Raw genomic sequence first — 15,838 nt, 5'->3', positions numbered from 1 at the left:
AAAGGCATTGACCCTGATGATCCAAGACTCCATCCACTTGAAAACATTGAGTCATAAAGTCATGGCTAACCATTTACATGTTCCTAACCACTTGGATGATCTTTAAAACATAAAATATTAATGTGAATATAGTTCAGATAAATTTCAGTCATAAGAATTTAGGGGTGCCAACAATTATGACACACAGACATTTAAGAACAATATTTATGAAAAAAAGTATTTCATGAAAAGATTTAGCTTTTTTCTTTCAATCATTGTACTTCAAATAAAAGTTTTTTTGTTCAGATTTTGAATGAAATATTAAAAGGACAAGAATGTTGTTTTACAGCCTGTTTTGTTCAGGTTTACCAGAGGTGCCAGTATTTGTAGAGGGCGTTGTATTCTGAGAAAATAAGACATTATTATGACAAAATACATCAGAGAAATGTTATTATTTTGACTTTCTATTCATGTTTGGCTGGGAATTTGAATATTTCTGAATGTTTCATATTTGAAATATCTGTGTATTTAATTATCCATGTCCATCCCTATTTTGATACTGCCATAGATTTTTACAGAAGTTAGAGTATGTTATTATCTTTGGAAGCTGAATTTTGGAAGCTGATCTCCATTCTTAACAGTTTACTGTGTCATTTACAAGTTCCTTTTAAAAGAACTATCCCAGAAAGTAAAGACATTGTTTCAAATTCCACAACATTAATGCAAGTATAAAAAATTATTGAAAAGATTTACTGTGAAATTATATGCAAATGTTTAGGTACCTCTGGTCAAACAACATGTTTTAATAATTTTCCATGTCCTAATAAGAACTCACTTATATGTCAATATGTTAAACTGAGCAAATAAAACAAAATGTCTTGCACTACAATACTGTATAATATAGTACTGGTAAAGCTGCTTATCTTTCTCTATTGCAGTGGAGAATGACCCTCACTTCATAGTGCACCTGCCTAAGAACAACATGGATGTGTGTTTTAACATTGACTCCAAGCCGGGACACATCCTGAACCTAGTGTCGGACCCTGGAACAGGTACCAGTAAAATTTTCTCAAATAGTCGGAATAAAATGCAGAAGCTACTTTTTAAAAATGTTTTCATGACTTGATAACCATGTATTCTTCTGTCTACTTGTGTTCAAACAGGAATTGTTATCAATGGCCAATTAGTTGGTGGCAAGAAGATGAAGAACAATAAGCTGAACACATACTTTGGCACCATCTCCATATACTCTGAAGATGCAGGGGTGAAGGTGGTGGTGAGGCCCAGCAGTATTGATCTGATGGAGGGCAAAAACAATCACTCTTTCTCCTGGGCAGCCACGGCCAAGCTTAATCTTAACAGGTACTGCAAAGCTAGTGATGCTACAGAAGAGACATTTTGATTTTATATGGGAATTTTACTGCTTAAACACTCAAACTTTTAAATTCTTCGCTCTCTTATCTACTTTGAAGCAGTTACTGAATTATTCATAGTACATACTGAATAATTCATAAGGTTACTGAAAAAATCATAGTGGATAGTTAATGATTCATAGAACTTACTGAATAATTGGTAGCAGTTACTGAACAATTTACACTGGACACTGCATAATGCTTTGTAGTTACTAAATAATTCCTGGTAGATACCGAATATTCCATAGTAGATATTGAATAATCTATAGTAGTTTTAGAATCATTTAGAATAAAAGTATATACCAAGTAAAATGTCTTAAGATTGAATACTAAATACTGTTTACTGTTTGGGGCAGTCATGGGCTGGAGGTTAGAGAGCCAACCCTGTGACTGGAAGGTTGCTGGTATCCCAGAGCCGACAGTACATGACTGAAATGTTCTTGAGCAAGGCACCAAACCCCCAACTGCTCCCTGTGCACCGTGAATAGGGCTGCCCACTGCTCTGGGCAAATGTGCTCAGTGCCCCCTAGTGTGTGTTCACTAGTGTTTATGTGGTGTTCACAGATGGGTTAGATGAAGTGAAATTTCCCCTTTATGGGACTAATAAGCGCCGCTTAATTATAAACTTAACTTAATATTACAATTTAAGTTTAAAAACCTAACTGTGTATAAAAGCCTTACTGTGTATGAAAGAGATTTAGTTACCATTTAAATCTCAGATAACTGTTGTAAACAGAGAAAGAATACATTGCATCGTCAAATCGATTTCCGTAATATAGTACAGTGGAAGCTGTACTGAAATGCTCCATTCTAGAGAAAGTTACCAAATCAAACTTGATGTGGTGGTGACTGATACCAGACGTCTGACCTCTTAAGGGCTACATTCCACAGAAAAAGACTGCGTGAAATGATTACAAATATACTGCCTGATTGCAAAGACATCATCATAGTTCTGAGACAAGACTTTGGCTTGAAACATATTTTAACATCTGATAATGGTGACGAGGTCAATGTAAGGTGTGCAAATAGCAGCTAAAGAAATCTTATTTTGTGATGTTATGTTAAGACATTTAGAATGCCATCACTGAATGCTTTAAGTAGTAAAGTGGTTAATATTTTGTGATATTCTATGTTAGAAATAAATTATTAATAAGTATTACTTATACAAAATTATTAAGAAATAAATTATTGTGACTGTGCTGTTCTATGAACTTTATTTTTGTAATGTAAGCTGGAAATATTTCCAAAATAATTACAGAAGCACAGAAACATTATTGCAATCTAAAACGTTTCATTTCTTAGTTTCTCAAAATCCTAAAAAAAGATAGAGTAAGCACAACTGTTTTGTTCAGTATAGGTTGGTCCTGCAGTGTCCAAATACAACCTGAACGCATTAGGTGGCATCTAATTAATCTTGCAGAGCAGAAAGCAGCTCTTAATGCAGTAATAAAATACATACAATATTTTATAGAGCCCACACTGACAGACACAAACAGTACAACATTTAACAATAAAATGTGAATAAAAAAATAAATGATTTCATTTGAAGCACTCAGTGATATTTTAAATGTTCATGATGTTTTTGTAATTGTTACCGACATAGTACACATGCTTTATAATGATGTACAGTCATTATCTGTTTAAAAGAAAAAAATTGGATAAAATAGATAGTAACAGCTGTGTAAAAGAATGAATTACAGTACATATTACAGCTTTATGAGGCATTATCAGAGTTTATAAGTGTGCTTACAGAGCATTGTTACCACATTACAAAGACTTGAAAGCATTTATAACTATATATCATCCAAAACAACCAAAAGAAATGTGTGTGTAAAATGTTGATGTTGAGTGAATGTTTTATACAGCAAAACAGCCTGGGGTCAAACTGACCCCAAATAACTTTAATGCATACAAAATATGTACAGTACATTGAAAACACTTCATGTTAATTTTATTCTCACCCAGTTGCCCCCATTAAATTGGGAAAAGTCATTAAAGATGATGCAAAAAATGAAGTCATTTAATTAGGGCTGTTAAATACTGAATGGGGTCAAATTGACCCAAAAGATAATAGGAGGGTTAAAAACTTCACTAATTAATTACTCTCGTTGTCAGGGTGAAGGTGGCCATAGAAAAGGAGCATAAGATCACAGTGACGATTGATGACAAGATCTCAGCGATGGTGCTTTTGCATCGTGTGTGGAAAAAGCATCCGTTTAATGTGGACTTCCTGGGCTTCTACACACCCAACGATAACCAGTACTCCTCTCAGGTCCACGGCCTCATTGGTGTGTCTGAGGTTTTGAAAAAACTTTTTATTCAAGCAGGCCCATAAACAAAGCATGTCCTTTTTCACAAATTTGTCTTTCAGTTGACTTTCACCACTAATTATGTCGGTCTAATGTGCTCTATGTATATGGAAATGATGCATACATTTCAATCAGGTATGGTCAGTGTATAGAACTGACGTACTAAAACACTTAAAGTGAAGTCAAAAAGTCTGAGACCACTTTGAAAATCTGGTCATTTAAACTTTTTTTTTCTTTCACTTAAATTTGGAAATAAACAACCAAAAGCATTAACATTTTGAAAAGTTAAACTAAAGTTATGACAAGTAAAACAAAGAAGAAATATTCAAAATTTTGCACTACGTTTAGGTCACTATTCAAATTTAAGCAATTTTATTTTACATTGACCATTTTGAGGCCTTTGTACAAGAGGATCACATTAGCTATTGTCGGTCTTATCTCTTCCAGTGAAGCTTGTATTCAGACGACTCTCATGTGGATTTAATCCACTCATCAGAGGCTTCTGCACATACATGTGGAGTGTGGTGCCAACTCAAGTGCACATGCTCAAACTGCACTGTGTATCTAAAACTAGCATTTAATGTTATTTATCATGTTATGTAGTATTCTGTAGGGCAGCTTTGCATCCCTCTGTCTTATTTTCTTATAGAATTCATGATACTATATCCTTTCCATGCTTTCTTCAATCAAAAAGGTTTTAAACAGAACGCCCCCCCCAACTCACCACAAAGCAATTGTAGTTTCTCCCACTTTCAACATACTTCACCAGGTATAGGTTTTCCTACAATGCAAACCAGAAAATCTCATTGAGACTATTGTGGGACCACTGCAGCATGCACTTGGGCATGTTTTTAACAGATGTAGCAATGGTCATATTTTTCATTTGGGCCAGAGTGTCCCTTTAATTGATTGTACCCCAATCATACTGGAAGGGAACACAGAGATCATTTTAAATGCAAGCTTGTTTGTTTGTTTGTTGTGGTAGATTCATCCATGCAGTCAGGTTATATAATTATTCACTCTTATTATTTAACACAATCAAACACAAACAACCATCCAGGGATCCTGGGACCCCACAGAGTGCACATTGTGTGTGTGTGTGTGTGTGTGTGTGTGTGTGTGTGTGTGTGTGTGTGTGAGTGTGAGAGTCTTGATAATTAGGTAATTACGTAATAATTGGTGATTTGAAGCAGGAAAAATACAAAATATTATCTGTTACCTTTAATGTGTTTGTGTGTTGTTGTAAAACAGGGCAGTTTGTAAATGAGCCTGAGGTGAAGGTGTTTGACATGCATGAAGGAACGGAGCCAGAGAAGAAACAGGCCACCATGGAAGTGAAGGGCAATAAGCTCACAGTAACCAGGTACCCCACACAATCCACACTAGTAGCCCCCTGAACTCTTATGCTGGCACTATAGTGTGAAACGTTCATGTAAACTTTGTTGCTTGAAACTTACACGAAACTTCACGGATGGGTTAAATGCGGTGAAATTTCCCCGTTGTGGGACTAATAAGGGTCACTTAATTAAAAACTTAATCTTACAACTTAAGTTTAAAAACCTAACTAGTTTCTGTGTATAAAAGAGACTTAGTTACCATTTACATCTCAGATGACTGGTATAAAGAGAGAAAGAATACACAATGCCGTTTGCATTGTCAAATCATTTTCTGTAATATAGTAGATACCAGACATCTGACCTCTTAAGAGCTACATTCCGCAGAAAATGATTGCATGAAATGATTATGAATACACTGCCTGTTGGCGCAGACATTGTTTTATCATAGTTCTGAGACAACTCTTGAAACTTACATGAAACTAAATTTCAGTTGAGTTGCATGATGTAAAACGTATATATGTTTGGTGATTTACCTGCTTAAACACACATAATTGCACTCATCTGTTAATTACCAAAATGGGTGTGGTTGGGTGGGGAAACTTTCCAACTGTGGTGGACGGTGACCCTTTAGGACTAGAGCTGTGCGCCTTTAAGCTCTTATCTTCAGCAGTACTTGACTGTATGTTGGCTAGTCTTGCACACACATTCTGATTACACAGCCATGCTGTTGTAACACATACAGAATGTGGCTTGCCACTGCCAAGTTGAGATATGCATGGTTGTCCCAGAAAAATATATGCAATATCTTTCCCCATCCCATGATAGATGCTGACTTTTGAACTTTACACTGGTAACAGTCTGGATGGTCCTTTTTTTGACCCTTTAATTCCACAAGCAATTTGAAAAGTTGACTTGTCAGCACACAGTACATGACTCCAGTACATACTTGCAGGTGTTCCTGGACATTGTTATGATGTTAGTAGAAGTAGTGATTTCCATCACAAAACATCACTGTTTTTTTTAATGCTGTGCCACGTATACCTAAAATTTAGTCAGTTTTCACAAAGATTCTGACATTCACCAATATTATCTTATTTGGGACTTGTTCTTAGGTAAGAACAGAATCTATATACACTCAAAAACACAAAGGTGTGAAAATTCTGAATGTAGACATTTTAGGACTTTTGTTGAGAACAAATGTAACAAAAAACTAAGGAAGATATTGGTAACAAAGGCCCATCCATCCATCCCATTGCTGTTAAACTGCTGGATTTGCTGATGCATTTTTGTGAAAGTATGCCTCAACCTTTCCTTGCTCATAAAGGACTAGGGCTTCCTGGATGCTCCTTTTATACCCAAGCATGGTTGCCTTACCTCTTTAAGACGTTTTTCCACATTTCTGAATATTTCTAGTCTTAAATTTTCCATCTGAACTTTTTCAGAATGTGTTGTGTGCATCAATTCCAAAATGAACAAGTTTACTAAAAACAATAAGCTGACAAAGTTGAACATTAAATATCTTGCATTTGTACTGTCACACAGTCTGAATGTTTTTGTACATACATCTCTGTATTTACACACAATATGGGCGTATATACAGTTCCAAAACTAAATCCAGCTTTAATCATGATCACATTGAATAACCCCATGTTCCCACTTTAATGTATACAGAAAATATCTCCGAAGCCATGTTACTAAGTAAACCTCTGCTATGTGTGTGTGTGTCACACAGGGGCTGGCAGAAAGACTACCGTAACGATAAGAAGCACGGCTCAGATGTTTATTGCTGGTTTGTCCATAACAGTGGCAAAGGCTTCATAGACGGCCACTACAGCAACTACATCGTCCCTGACCTCAACAGCTTCCTCCCCTCTCTCTGAGCGTGTGTATGTGTGTGTCTGTGTTTGTTGTATGTTTGTTGGAACAAAAGAGAAGGGGGTTGCTAGAATTCTGATATTCTAAACAGGAGAAGAAGCTGTTAATCTATACAAAAGATTTTATTTAAAAAAATGTATGGAAACAAGACTGGATGCCAACAAGAATGGGTGGTGCTTTATATACCAATTACCAGTAAAATTAATTGAATCTAATTAAAAGTGTACACTGCTCAAACAGTATAGACATTCTACTTTCTTTATAATGTCACTGTGAATCCATTCGGGTACATGTGTTTACATTACAGTACACTTTAATTGCAGACTATTTCAGCTGAAGACATTGCTGATGACATTGCCAAATAAAATGAAATAAAAATGAAAGAACCTGAAGAAAAAAGATCCTGAAGAACACTCTGACACAGTAGAGGCCTCCCAGGGTGGATGAATACCGCTGTACAGTACAAAAAAACACCTCAAGCCTGCTTGGAAAAGTCTTCATACGCAATGCCCTCCACTCTCTTCCCTTTCATATGACCCTGTTGCATACAAAGATACACACTATATATTCATGGTAATGCAGACTTAAATCAAGATTAATACATATGCATGTTAAAATAAACGATATTTTGATTCGTATTTAGAAACATGGCTTAACAGCTTTTCAGTAAAGGGATATTAACACCTCTAATAAAGCTTACCGAGTCTATTATGAGAGTGGCAGAGAAATTTTTCTCATTAATGCCCTCCAGAATGGCCTCTGCATCCCGGTACTGTCCATTCACAATCACCACTCGCTTACCTGAGAGAGAAAGTGAGAAAGAGAAATATGGGCTCATGCATTGAAAAGATTATATTCAATTATAATAATATTCAGTATCTGCTCATTTTTGGTCAAAATAAAATTTTGGGCTACTTTCAAACATAAAATTTTGATGTTTTATTTTTAGCATCTGTATTCCACTACTTTGTATACAATCCCCCCCATTCACACTTGTGCATTCAGGGTATGTTCAAAGATAACCCGTATCAAATCAAATCAGAGTAAAATCTGAGATAATACACTGAATCATTACTAAAGAACCATAATCAAATCAATATGAGATGACATGTTTACACTGTCTTTACAGAATAATGGCTAGAAGCACACACAGCCGTTGTGATGCATTTACCAGGTGCTGGGATGACTGTCTCAAGATGGCTTTGGTCCAGTTTGAGTTTGTCGTCCGAGTCGATCATCTTTACCATAGCTGTGTACTTATCCTGCACCTCCTGTAAATACACACACGTATCACAAATACAGCACTGCGCAAAAGTTTTACACGTCAGAGGAAATTACATTTAAAAAAGGTATTTATCCGGACAGTCAGAAAAACATTATTATACAACAAATACAAATATAAATACAATATGTATGCCATTGTGTTTGATTTCCAAACCTGTCCATAAGACAGCCCAATATTATTTGTAGTCATCAATCAACTTCTGGTTTGGCTAATAAATATATTAAGTTAAAGGTTGAGTTAAAGGTTCAGGTGAGCTGGTGTTGGAATTTAACAAATCAGTGCGATGGCTGTGAGCCTCGAGGAGACATCAGGAATTTTGTATTGTAGTGCATACTGCTTATGTGTATGTATTCTTATCATGTACAGTGTTTTTGACATATACTGCTCAGATAAATGGTTTTAAATATTGTGCTTAGCTGCCTAAGAATTTGCACAATACTATGCATGTTTACCCCAAAATGACCACCTAAGAGTGGAGCTAGCTAATCTTGAACTTTGCTCACAGTAGTGTCTATGCTTTTCATTGCCTTGAAAGTCCAAAATACTGAAAAGGTTCAATATAAACTGTTTGGCCTTGTAGTTGTACGGCAAAATTTGGGCACATCAGGTCAAATTATGTTTTGTTGATATTCTAAGTGAAAATGAGTTAACACATCCTCTACAGGGTCCACCCTTCTGAACGTTTCAATGCGCACATATTGCCTATTTGCTACATTTAACAAATTGGGGGGAAAATCTAACAAAATGTGGCCTCAGCAAAAGCTAAGGCACATTTTATAGTTTGTTTTAGTGTTTTCCAATATGTCTGCCTGTCTGCCCTGCAATGGACATCTTATCCAGGGTGTTTCTTGCCTTCCGCCCAAAGCCTGCTGGAATAGGCTTCAGCTCCCCCTATGAAAGATAAGCAGCTGAGAAAATGTGTGTATGTGTGTTTTCGATGTGTTACACTCAGCAAATTAATACTAACTGTGCACTACAATTTCCAGAAAAATACCATATGCCATATTTATGTTCTCTCTTTAGAGGATGTGTTACCTTATTAGCCCTTGCTGGGTTAATAACTATCTGTAAATAATCCATTATAAGCCTATAACAACCAGGCTTGAATATGAAATATAAATGTTCAGCTAAATGTTTTGCTACAAAGTTTTTCGTAGTTCAAATCACATATTTACACCTACAAATTAATTAATAAAATAATATAGGTCGCAAAAAGCATCAAAACAATAAGCAGTATCGATAAGAATAGTAGTACTAATACAATCTTATTTTTTGTGGTGACTGACCCGAATGACCGCTTTCTTTTTGTGGTATTTCTCGCCTAGTCTTTTGGTGATGACTTTGACCACTATGTCTGGCCGTATCCAGTTATCTGACCTCAGTGACTTCTTCTGCGCTTCCATCTGTAAATGGGAAAAAGAGCAGGAACTCTGGGAAACTGTTGGAAAAATTCATCAAATATTAACCACAGTGCTCCACTGTACAAGCAGGCAACCAGCTACTGAGGTAGACACACACCTCCATGATCTCATCCAGTGCAGACTTCTTTTTCTTGTCTTTGGAGTTGACGCTGTGGGAATGGTCTTTCCTCTTGGTAGAAGGGGCGACTTTAAGCCCACTTGGAGTCAGAGACGCACTGTGAAATACAGTGGAAATAATAATAATTAAAAAATACTATTTGTACATATTTGTAAAAGTTTGTGTGCCCTGACGTTCTGAGTGAATTTGTGTTGTCTGAATGATTTTTACCCTGTCAGTTTCATTTCTAAATATGTTTATGCCCATGAATACATACTATATTTGTTGAAACTTAAGTACAAACTGGATCACTGAACCTCTGTGTTCATAGATTTTAAAACTTTTAGTAGTTTTGTGAGGTGTATTTTACTGTATTATATCATTGGATTGTGGTTAAGGAATTTGCTAACATCAACGCATGGATACTGCATGGATAGCTCATGGATCAGGACACTACAAAGTGCAACTTTTGTTAAGTGTTTGTATAATGACAAGGAATCAGTCTGGAATTCATGAATGGTGCAACCATTTCGGTGTTGACCCTATCGCCAGAAGATCACAGATTACTACATCTCATTCTCAATGGATCAGGTGAAACTTGACTGTGCTCTTCTAAAGTCTTAAATACACTGCTCAAAAAAAATAAAGGGAACACTCAAATAACACATCCTAGATCTGAATGAATGAAATATTCTCATTGAATACTTTGTTCTGTACAAAGTTGAATGTGCTGACAACAAAATCACACAAAAATCATCAATGGAAATCAAATTTATTAACCAGTGGAGGCCTGGATTTGGAGTCACACACAAAATTAAAGTGGAAAAACACACTACAGACTGATCCAACTTTGATGTAATGTCCTTAAAACAAGTCAAAATGAGGCTCAGTATTGTGTGTGGCCTCCACGTGCCTGTATGACCTCCCTACAATGCCTGGTCATGCTCCTGATGAGGTGGCGGATGGTCTCCTGAGGGATCTCCTCCCAGACCTGGACTAAAGCATCTGCCAACTCCTGGACAGTCTGTGGTGCAACGTGGCATTTGTGGATGGAGCGAGACATGATGTCCCAGATGTGCTCAATCAGATTCAGGTCTGGGGAACGGGTGGGCCAGTCCATAGCTTAAATGCCTTCATCTTGCAGGAACTGCTGACACACTCCAGCCACATGAGGTCTAGCATTGTCCTGCATTAGGAGGAACCCAGGGCCAACTGCACCAGCATATGGTCTCACAAGGGGTCTGAAGATCTCATCTCGGTACCTAATGGCAGTCAGGGTTGTAGAGTCCGTCTCATGCTACCACAAGTGTGAAAGCACCACCAACATTCAAAAGTGACCAAAACATCAGCCAGAAAGCAGAAAGGTACTGAGAAGTGGTCTGTGGTCCCCACCTGCAGAACCACTCCTTTATTGAGTGTGTCTTGCTAATTGCCAATGTGCTCTGGTGAGCACATGGAGGGCTGTGCGGCCCTCCAAAGAAATGCCACCCCACACCATTACTGATCCACTGCCAAACCGGTCATGCTGAAGGATGTTGCAGGCAGCAGATCGCTCTCCACGGCGTCTCCAGACATCTGTCACATGTGCTCAGTGTGAACCTGTTTTCATCTGTGAAGAGCACAGGGTGCCAGTGGCGAATTTGCCAATCCTGGTGTTCGCTGGCAAATGCCAAGCATCCTGCACGGTGTTGGGCTGTGAGCACAACCCCATCTGTGGATGTCGGGCCCTCATACCATCCTCATGGAGTCGGTTTCTAACCGTTTGTGCAGACTCATGCACAATTGTGGCCTGCTGGAGGTCATTTTGCAGGGCTCTGGCAGTGCTCCTCCTGTTCCTCCTTGCACAAAGGCGGAGGTAGTGGTCCTGCTGCTGGGTTGTTGCCCTCCTACGGCCTTCTGCACGTCTCCTGGTGTACTGGCCTGTCTCCTGGTAGCACCTCCAGCCTCTGGATACTACGCTGACAGACACAGCAAACCTTCTTGCCACAGCTCGCACTGATGTGCCATCCTGGATGAGCTGCACTACCTGAGCCACTTGTGTGGGTTGTAGAGTCCGTCTCATTCTACCACGAGTGTGAAAGCACCACCAACATTCAAAAGTGACCAAAACATCAGCCAGAAAGCAGAAAGGTACTGAGAAGTGGTCTGTGGTCCCCACCTGCAGAACCACTCCTTTACTGAGTGTGTCTTGCTAATTGCCAATAATTTCCACCTGTTGTCTATTCCATTTACACAACAGCTGTGAAATTGATTTTCAATCAGTGTTGCTTCCTAAGTGGACAGTTTGATTTACTTGGAGTTATATTGTGTTGTTTAAGTGTTCCCTTTATTTTTTTGAGCAGTGTATTTTTTAGATTTCAAAAAATGAGACATATTGAATGGAACCTTGTTACATGCCTAGTGGACGGACGGACGGACGGACGGACGGACGAATGACAGATGGGGACAGACGGACAGACAGACGGACGGACGGACACGTGGACAGAGAGAGTTACTGATACCAGATTTGGTGCTAAAGTGCAAAAGACAAAAACAACAAACAGTAGCATTCATATTTCATGGTGTGCATGGAAATAACTCACAGAGCACAGTACAAATAATAAGTAAACACCTAGCACTTTTCATTCGGTTATGAGACGTGGGTTATTGTTGTATGTAACACTTTGTGTGCTACCTTGCTTTAGAAGGCCCTCGAGAGGTGCTAGGGGCCAAGTTAAAGGTCACTTTCTCCTCCTCATTTTCTCTCTTCAGTTCAGTAAATACTGGCTCTTCCTGTACATGAAGACAGAGAGAAAAGTGGTTAGAACACAAAATGCAGCTGAGAACCTCTGCAAGCATCTCTCTCACACACATCCCCCCACACACCTCTGGATCCTTGCCCTCTCTGCCTCGCCGCACTTGTTCTTCGATGAACCTGGCACTTCGCTCTTCATCGTCCAGATCTTGCTTCTTCTTCTTTTCCAGCTCTTCCTGCCTGCGGATGGTTTCCGGGTCCCGGTCAATGTACTGAACGTACCAGCCCTTCGGCGTCTCGTCCACTTTACAAAAACCTTCACGCATACACAAGACGGATATGTTTGAGCAGAGCCTACCCAGGTACTTTAATAATTTGAAGGTAAGGGAGTATCTTATATTTTATCATTTTTAAGTAAACAGAGTAGCTGAGTAATACACTACCATTCAAAAGTTTGTAATCAATGTTTTAAGAAATGAAAACACAGTCTAGGTACAGATAAATGGGATGAACAGAGCCACAGAAGATTCTGAAATGACTAAGAATTACAGGAGAATGCTCAAAAGGTTCTGTATAATTATATTGTTAAAAAAAAACATTCAGAGCAGTTGGATGTGAAATGCTAAATAGCATTTATAGAAACCAGACATCTGAAGTGTTCGAATACTTCCATAAATTTCCCCACAAAAAGTGGTCACATGAAATGGTTATGAATACGCTGCTAGAAGTCTGCCACACTGTTTTATGAAAAACACGTTTGAGAAAGTTTTTAGCCTTAAATGTATTTTTAAAATCCATTCAAGGCAGAGAAGTACATGGAGGGTGTTATAAGGCAAAATAGTACCCAAAGAAAACATTTGCACTATTTTATTATCAATAACATTACATATAAAAACTCAAAAGACAAGTGTAGGGTGGTGCAGGCTATTATTTATTTTGTAGACATTGTGACCCCTGGTTTATATCATCACCACTGTAAAGAAATTATAAAGAGTCAGTAAGTTTCTCTGCAATTAACCATTTCACATTGCCCGCTCTAAATGACTTTATTTACATGCAGAACACTGGAAAAATCTGTGATTCCCCTTTAAGTTATAATAAAGTTCATGTCCACAATTAATATCTCAATGTAAATTTATATTTTAAAGCTCAATGTAGATAATTTGAGAAAAAAATGAATGTAAATACACAATTACAAAATAATATTTATCATAATATATTCATAATATGCTCTTCTGTCAAGAAAAACATTCAATAAATCATCTAAAAATACCTTTTGGTGAATGGCCTATAATACTCAAACCTATGTTATTATAGCAAGTGACCCCAAACCTTTGGATAGCAGCGTGTGTACATTTGTGCTTACCCTCTCTTCCCAGCCATTTAGTAAAATCTGTGAGAGTCTCCCACTGGGTGGCGTTCATGTGAACATGTTCCCGATCACTGATGTACTCATTATATACAATGTTGTTGTGAACTCTCTTCGTCCCTGCGAATATGCAGAGAGAATTAGGGACACTGTATTAAAGCAAGATATAAGCAGATCAGAATTATTGTTGTTGTTTCATTCATCATGAAATGTTCACACAGCAGAAATGATAGCTATTTTCCAAATGGTGTATAAAAGTAACATAAGTGGAGTTATGAGATCATGATGACAGTGATGATATTCAGACTTCTAGTCATGATTCCTTGTTGAGCACTCAAGAGTTAGAATCTAACCGAAACGTCTTCTGAGCAGCTCCAAAAAGTCACTCTTAAACTCCCTATAAAGAAATAAAGAAATAAAAAAAACTGTCATAAGTCAAGTCAGCTTTATTGTCCATACTACAATATGTACAGGACATACAGAGTACTGAACAGAGTGCATTACTCTCAGACGCCATGGTGTAGCAATAACATTAAATAGACGTAAAAGAGGAAAAGTGTGAAGTTAAATAGACACTAAAAATACACTAATCATAAAAATAAACACTAATTGTAGAAAATAGAATAATAAAAAAATTATATAAATATAAGAAGGTCCTGAAATGAACACTAAAGTGACATAAGGCACATACAAATTAAGGTCTGTGGGTATAAACAGTGCAAATATAAACAGTAGTGAAATTAGAATGAGCTTATGGAGCAGATTTAGGATTTTATAACCCTAAATCTTATTAAAAGCAGAGGGAATACTGAAAATACAGTAGCACATAACATTCAGAAAAAGACTGTCTCACTCTGAAAAGTAGCTCATAAACTGGTTTGGATTCTCTGAAGCTAGCAGCAGCTGTCTCTGGTGGGACTCGGACATGCAGTGGCATTTAAACCCATTCTAACAAAAAGACACAGAGGTAGCAGCAATAAATCAGTGTAATCGATGGAACTGATCCAATTAATGCAAGCAATATTAATTACTACTCCTTGGACTTAAATTCTTAATTGGCCTTGTTTCTAAAATGACAGTGAAATTTCAACATTTTAGCATTACTGACACACGAAAACACTCCTGCCTACACTTCAAAGTAGTGCTGGGTGATTTTGATAATATTCAATCACAATATCAAATCATGTTTACGTTTGCATTAATAAACTTAATCCATGCTTCCTGTGTGTTGCATCTCAGTTGAGGATTGAAAAAAGAAAGCGGACATAACCTGCTTTGATTGGACTGCTTTTTCTTGTCCGCTTTTCTTGAGATTATACGAAAAAGTTAGAACACTTATACTTATTTACGCTTTGTTCTTTTTCTACACCACGTTTACATACATGAAATTTCGGATTTAGATAGTTTTTATATATTTTGAACTTCTTTCCAAACACTTAGGAAATGACATACACAACATTAAGTCGTTTTAAGCAATAGTACTCCATTATTAGATACATTACACAATACCGGCAAACTGAAAATCAATGACACCGTTTCAATATCGCGGTATATCAATATACACGCAACATCACCCAGCACTACAAACGGCGACACAGCAGCAGCAGCGACCGAAGACCTAAAGGTGGCCGAGGTCTCTGAAACTAACCATGACGCATTCTTACAAAGCATTAACACGCCAACCAAACAGAACACAGTATGTAGGACTACAGCCTAAATATTGTAGCGCCACATTCATAATAACCAGGTTTTAGGACATGCCCGTGAAAGACGCCCAGCACAGACACACAACTCACTTCATCTCGACACTGCTTCTGACACATCTGACAGTACCAGCGCAGCTTCTGAAGACCTTTCGCTTTAATCCTGTTACTGATCGCCTTTGGGCTTAGAAAATCAGCCTTCCCCATTTCGAGGACGAACTCGAGACACAAACAGCCGACCCAGTAAGTAAACTAACTTATTTAGCAGTCTCTCCGGCTCGTATTCGGCTGCTGTGCGTTCCTGCCTCGCCGCGTTG

General features: G+C 37.8%; 2 protein-coding genes across 3 annotated transcripts in view; one reads left to right on the top strand and one right to left on the bottom strand.

Moving 5' to 3' along the window:
• Positions 1 to 7,149, top strand: part of itih2 (inter-alpha-trypsin inhibitor heavy chain 2) — a 24,595-nt gene extending 17,446 nt beyond the window's left edge. The window contains exons 16-20 of the mRNA XM_017696916.2: positions 918 to 1,031; positions 1,143 to 1,341; positions 3,507 to 3,679; positions 4,952 to 5,063; positions 6,770 to 7,149. Of these exons, the coding sequence (XP_017552405.2) occupies positions 918 to 1,031; positions 1,143 to 1,341; positions 3,507 to 3,679; positions 4,952 to 5,063; positions 6,770 to 6,917 (746 nt within the window). The 3' untranslated portion in view covers positions 6,918 to 7,149. The remainder of the gene's footprint in view (positions 1 to 917; positions 1,032 to 1,142; positions 1,342 to 3,506; positions 3,680 to 4,951; positions 5,064 to 6,769) is intronic.
• kin (Kin17 DNA and RNA binding protein) lies at positions 7,016 to 15,838 on the bottom strand. Of its 2 annotated transcripts, XM_017696918.2 has the most exons (11): positions 15,615 to 15,838; positions 14,672 to 14,766; positions 14,172 to 14,215; positions 13,816 to 13,938; positions 12,581 to 12,765; positions 12,390 to 12,487; positions 9,716 to 9,833; positions 9,484 to 9,600; positions 8,084 to 8,183; positions 7,613 to 7,713; positions 7,016 to 7,450 (listed from the first exon to the last, which is right to left on the bottom strand). In XM_017696918.2, exons 1-11 carry the CDS (start codon positions 15,726 to 15,728, stop codon positions 7,388 to 7,390), a joined length of 1,158 nt encoding a protein of 385 aa, XP_017552407.2. In that variant the 5' UTR covers positions 15,729 to 15,838; the 3' UTR covers positions 7,016 to 7,387. The 2 variants fall into 2 exon arrangements, with proteins under 2 accessions (XP_017552407.2, XP_037396881.1); XM_037540984.1 differs by lacking the exon at positions 14,672 to 14,766 and having other exon boundaries at positions 15,615 to 15,734.

This window comes from Pygocentrus nattereri, chromosome 1, assembly GCF_015220715.1.
Source record: "Pygocentrus nattereri isolate fPygNat1 chromosome 1, fPygNat1.pri, whole genome shotgun sequence".
Classification (NCBI taxonomy): domain Eukaryota; kingdom Metazoa; phylum Chordata; class Actinopteri; order Characiformes; family Serrasalmidae; genus Pygocentrus; species Pygocentrus nattereri.
This window is presented reverse-complemented; position numbering and strand designations above follow the sequence as displayed.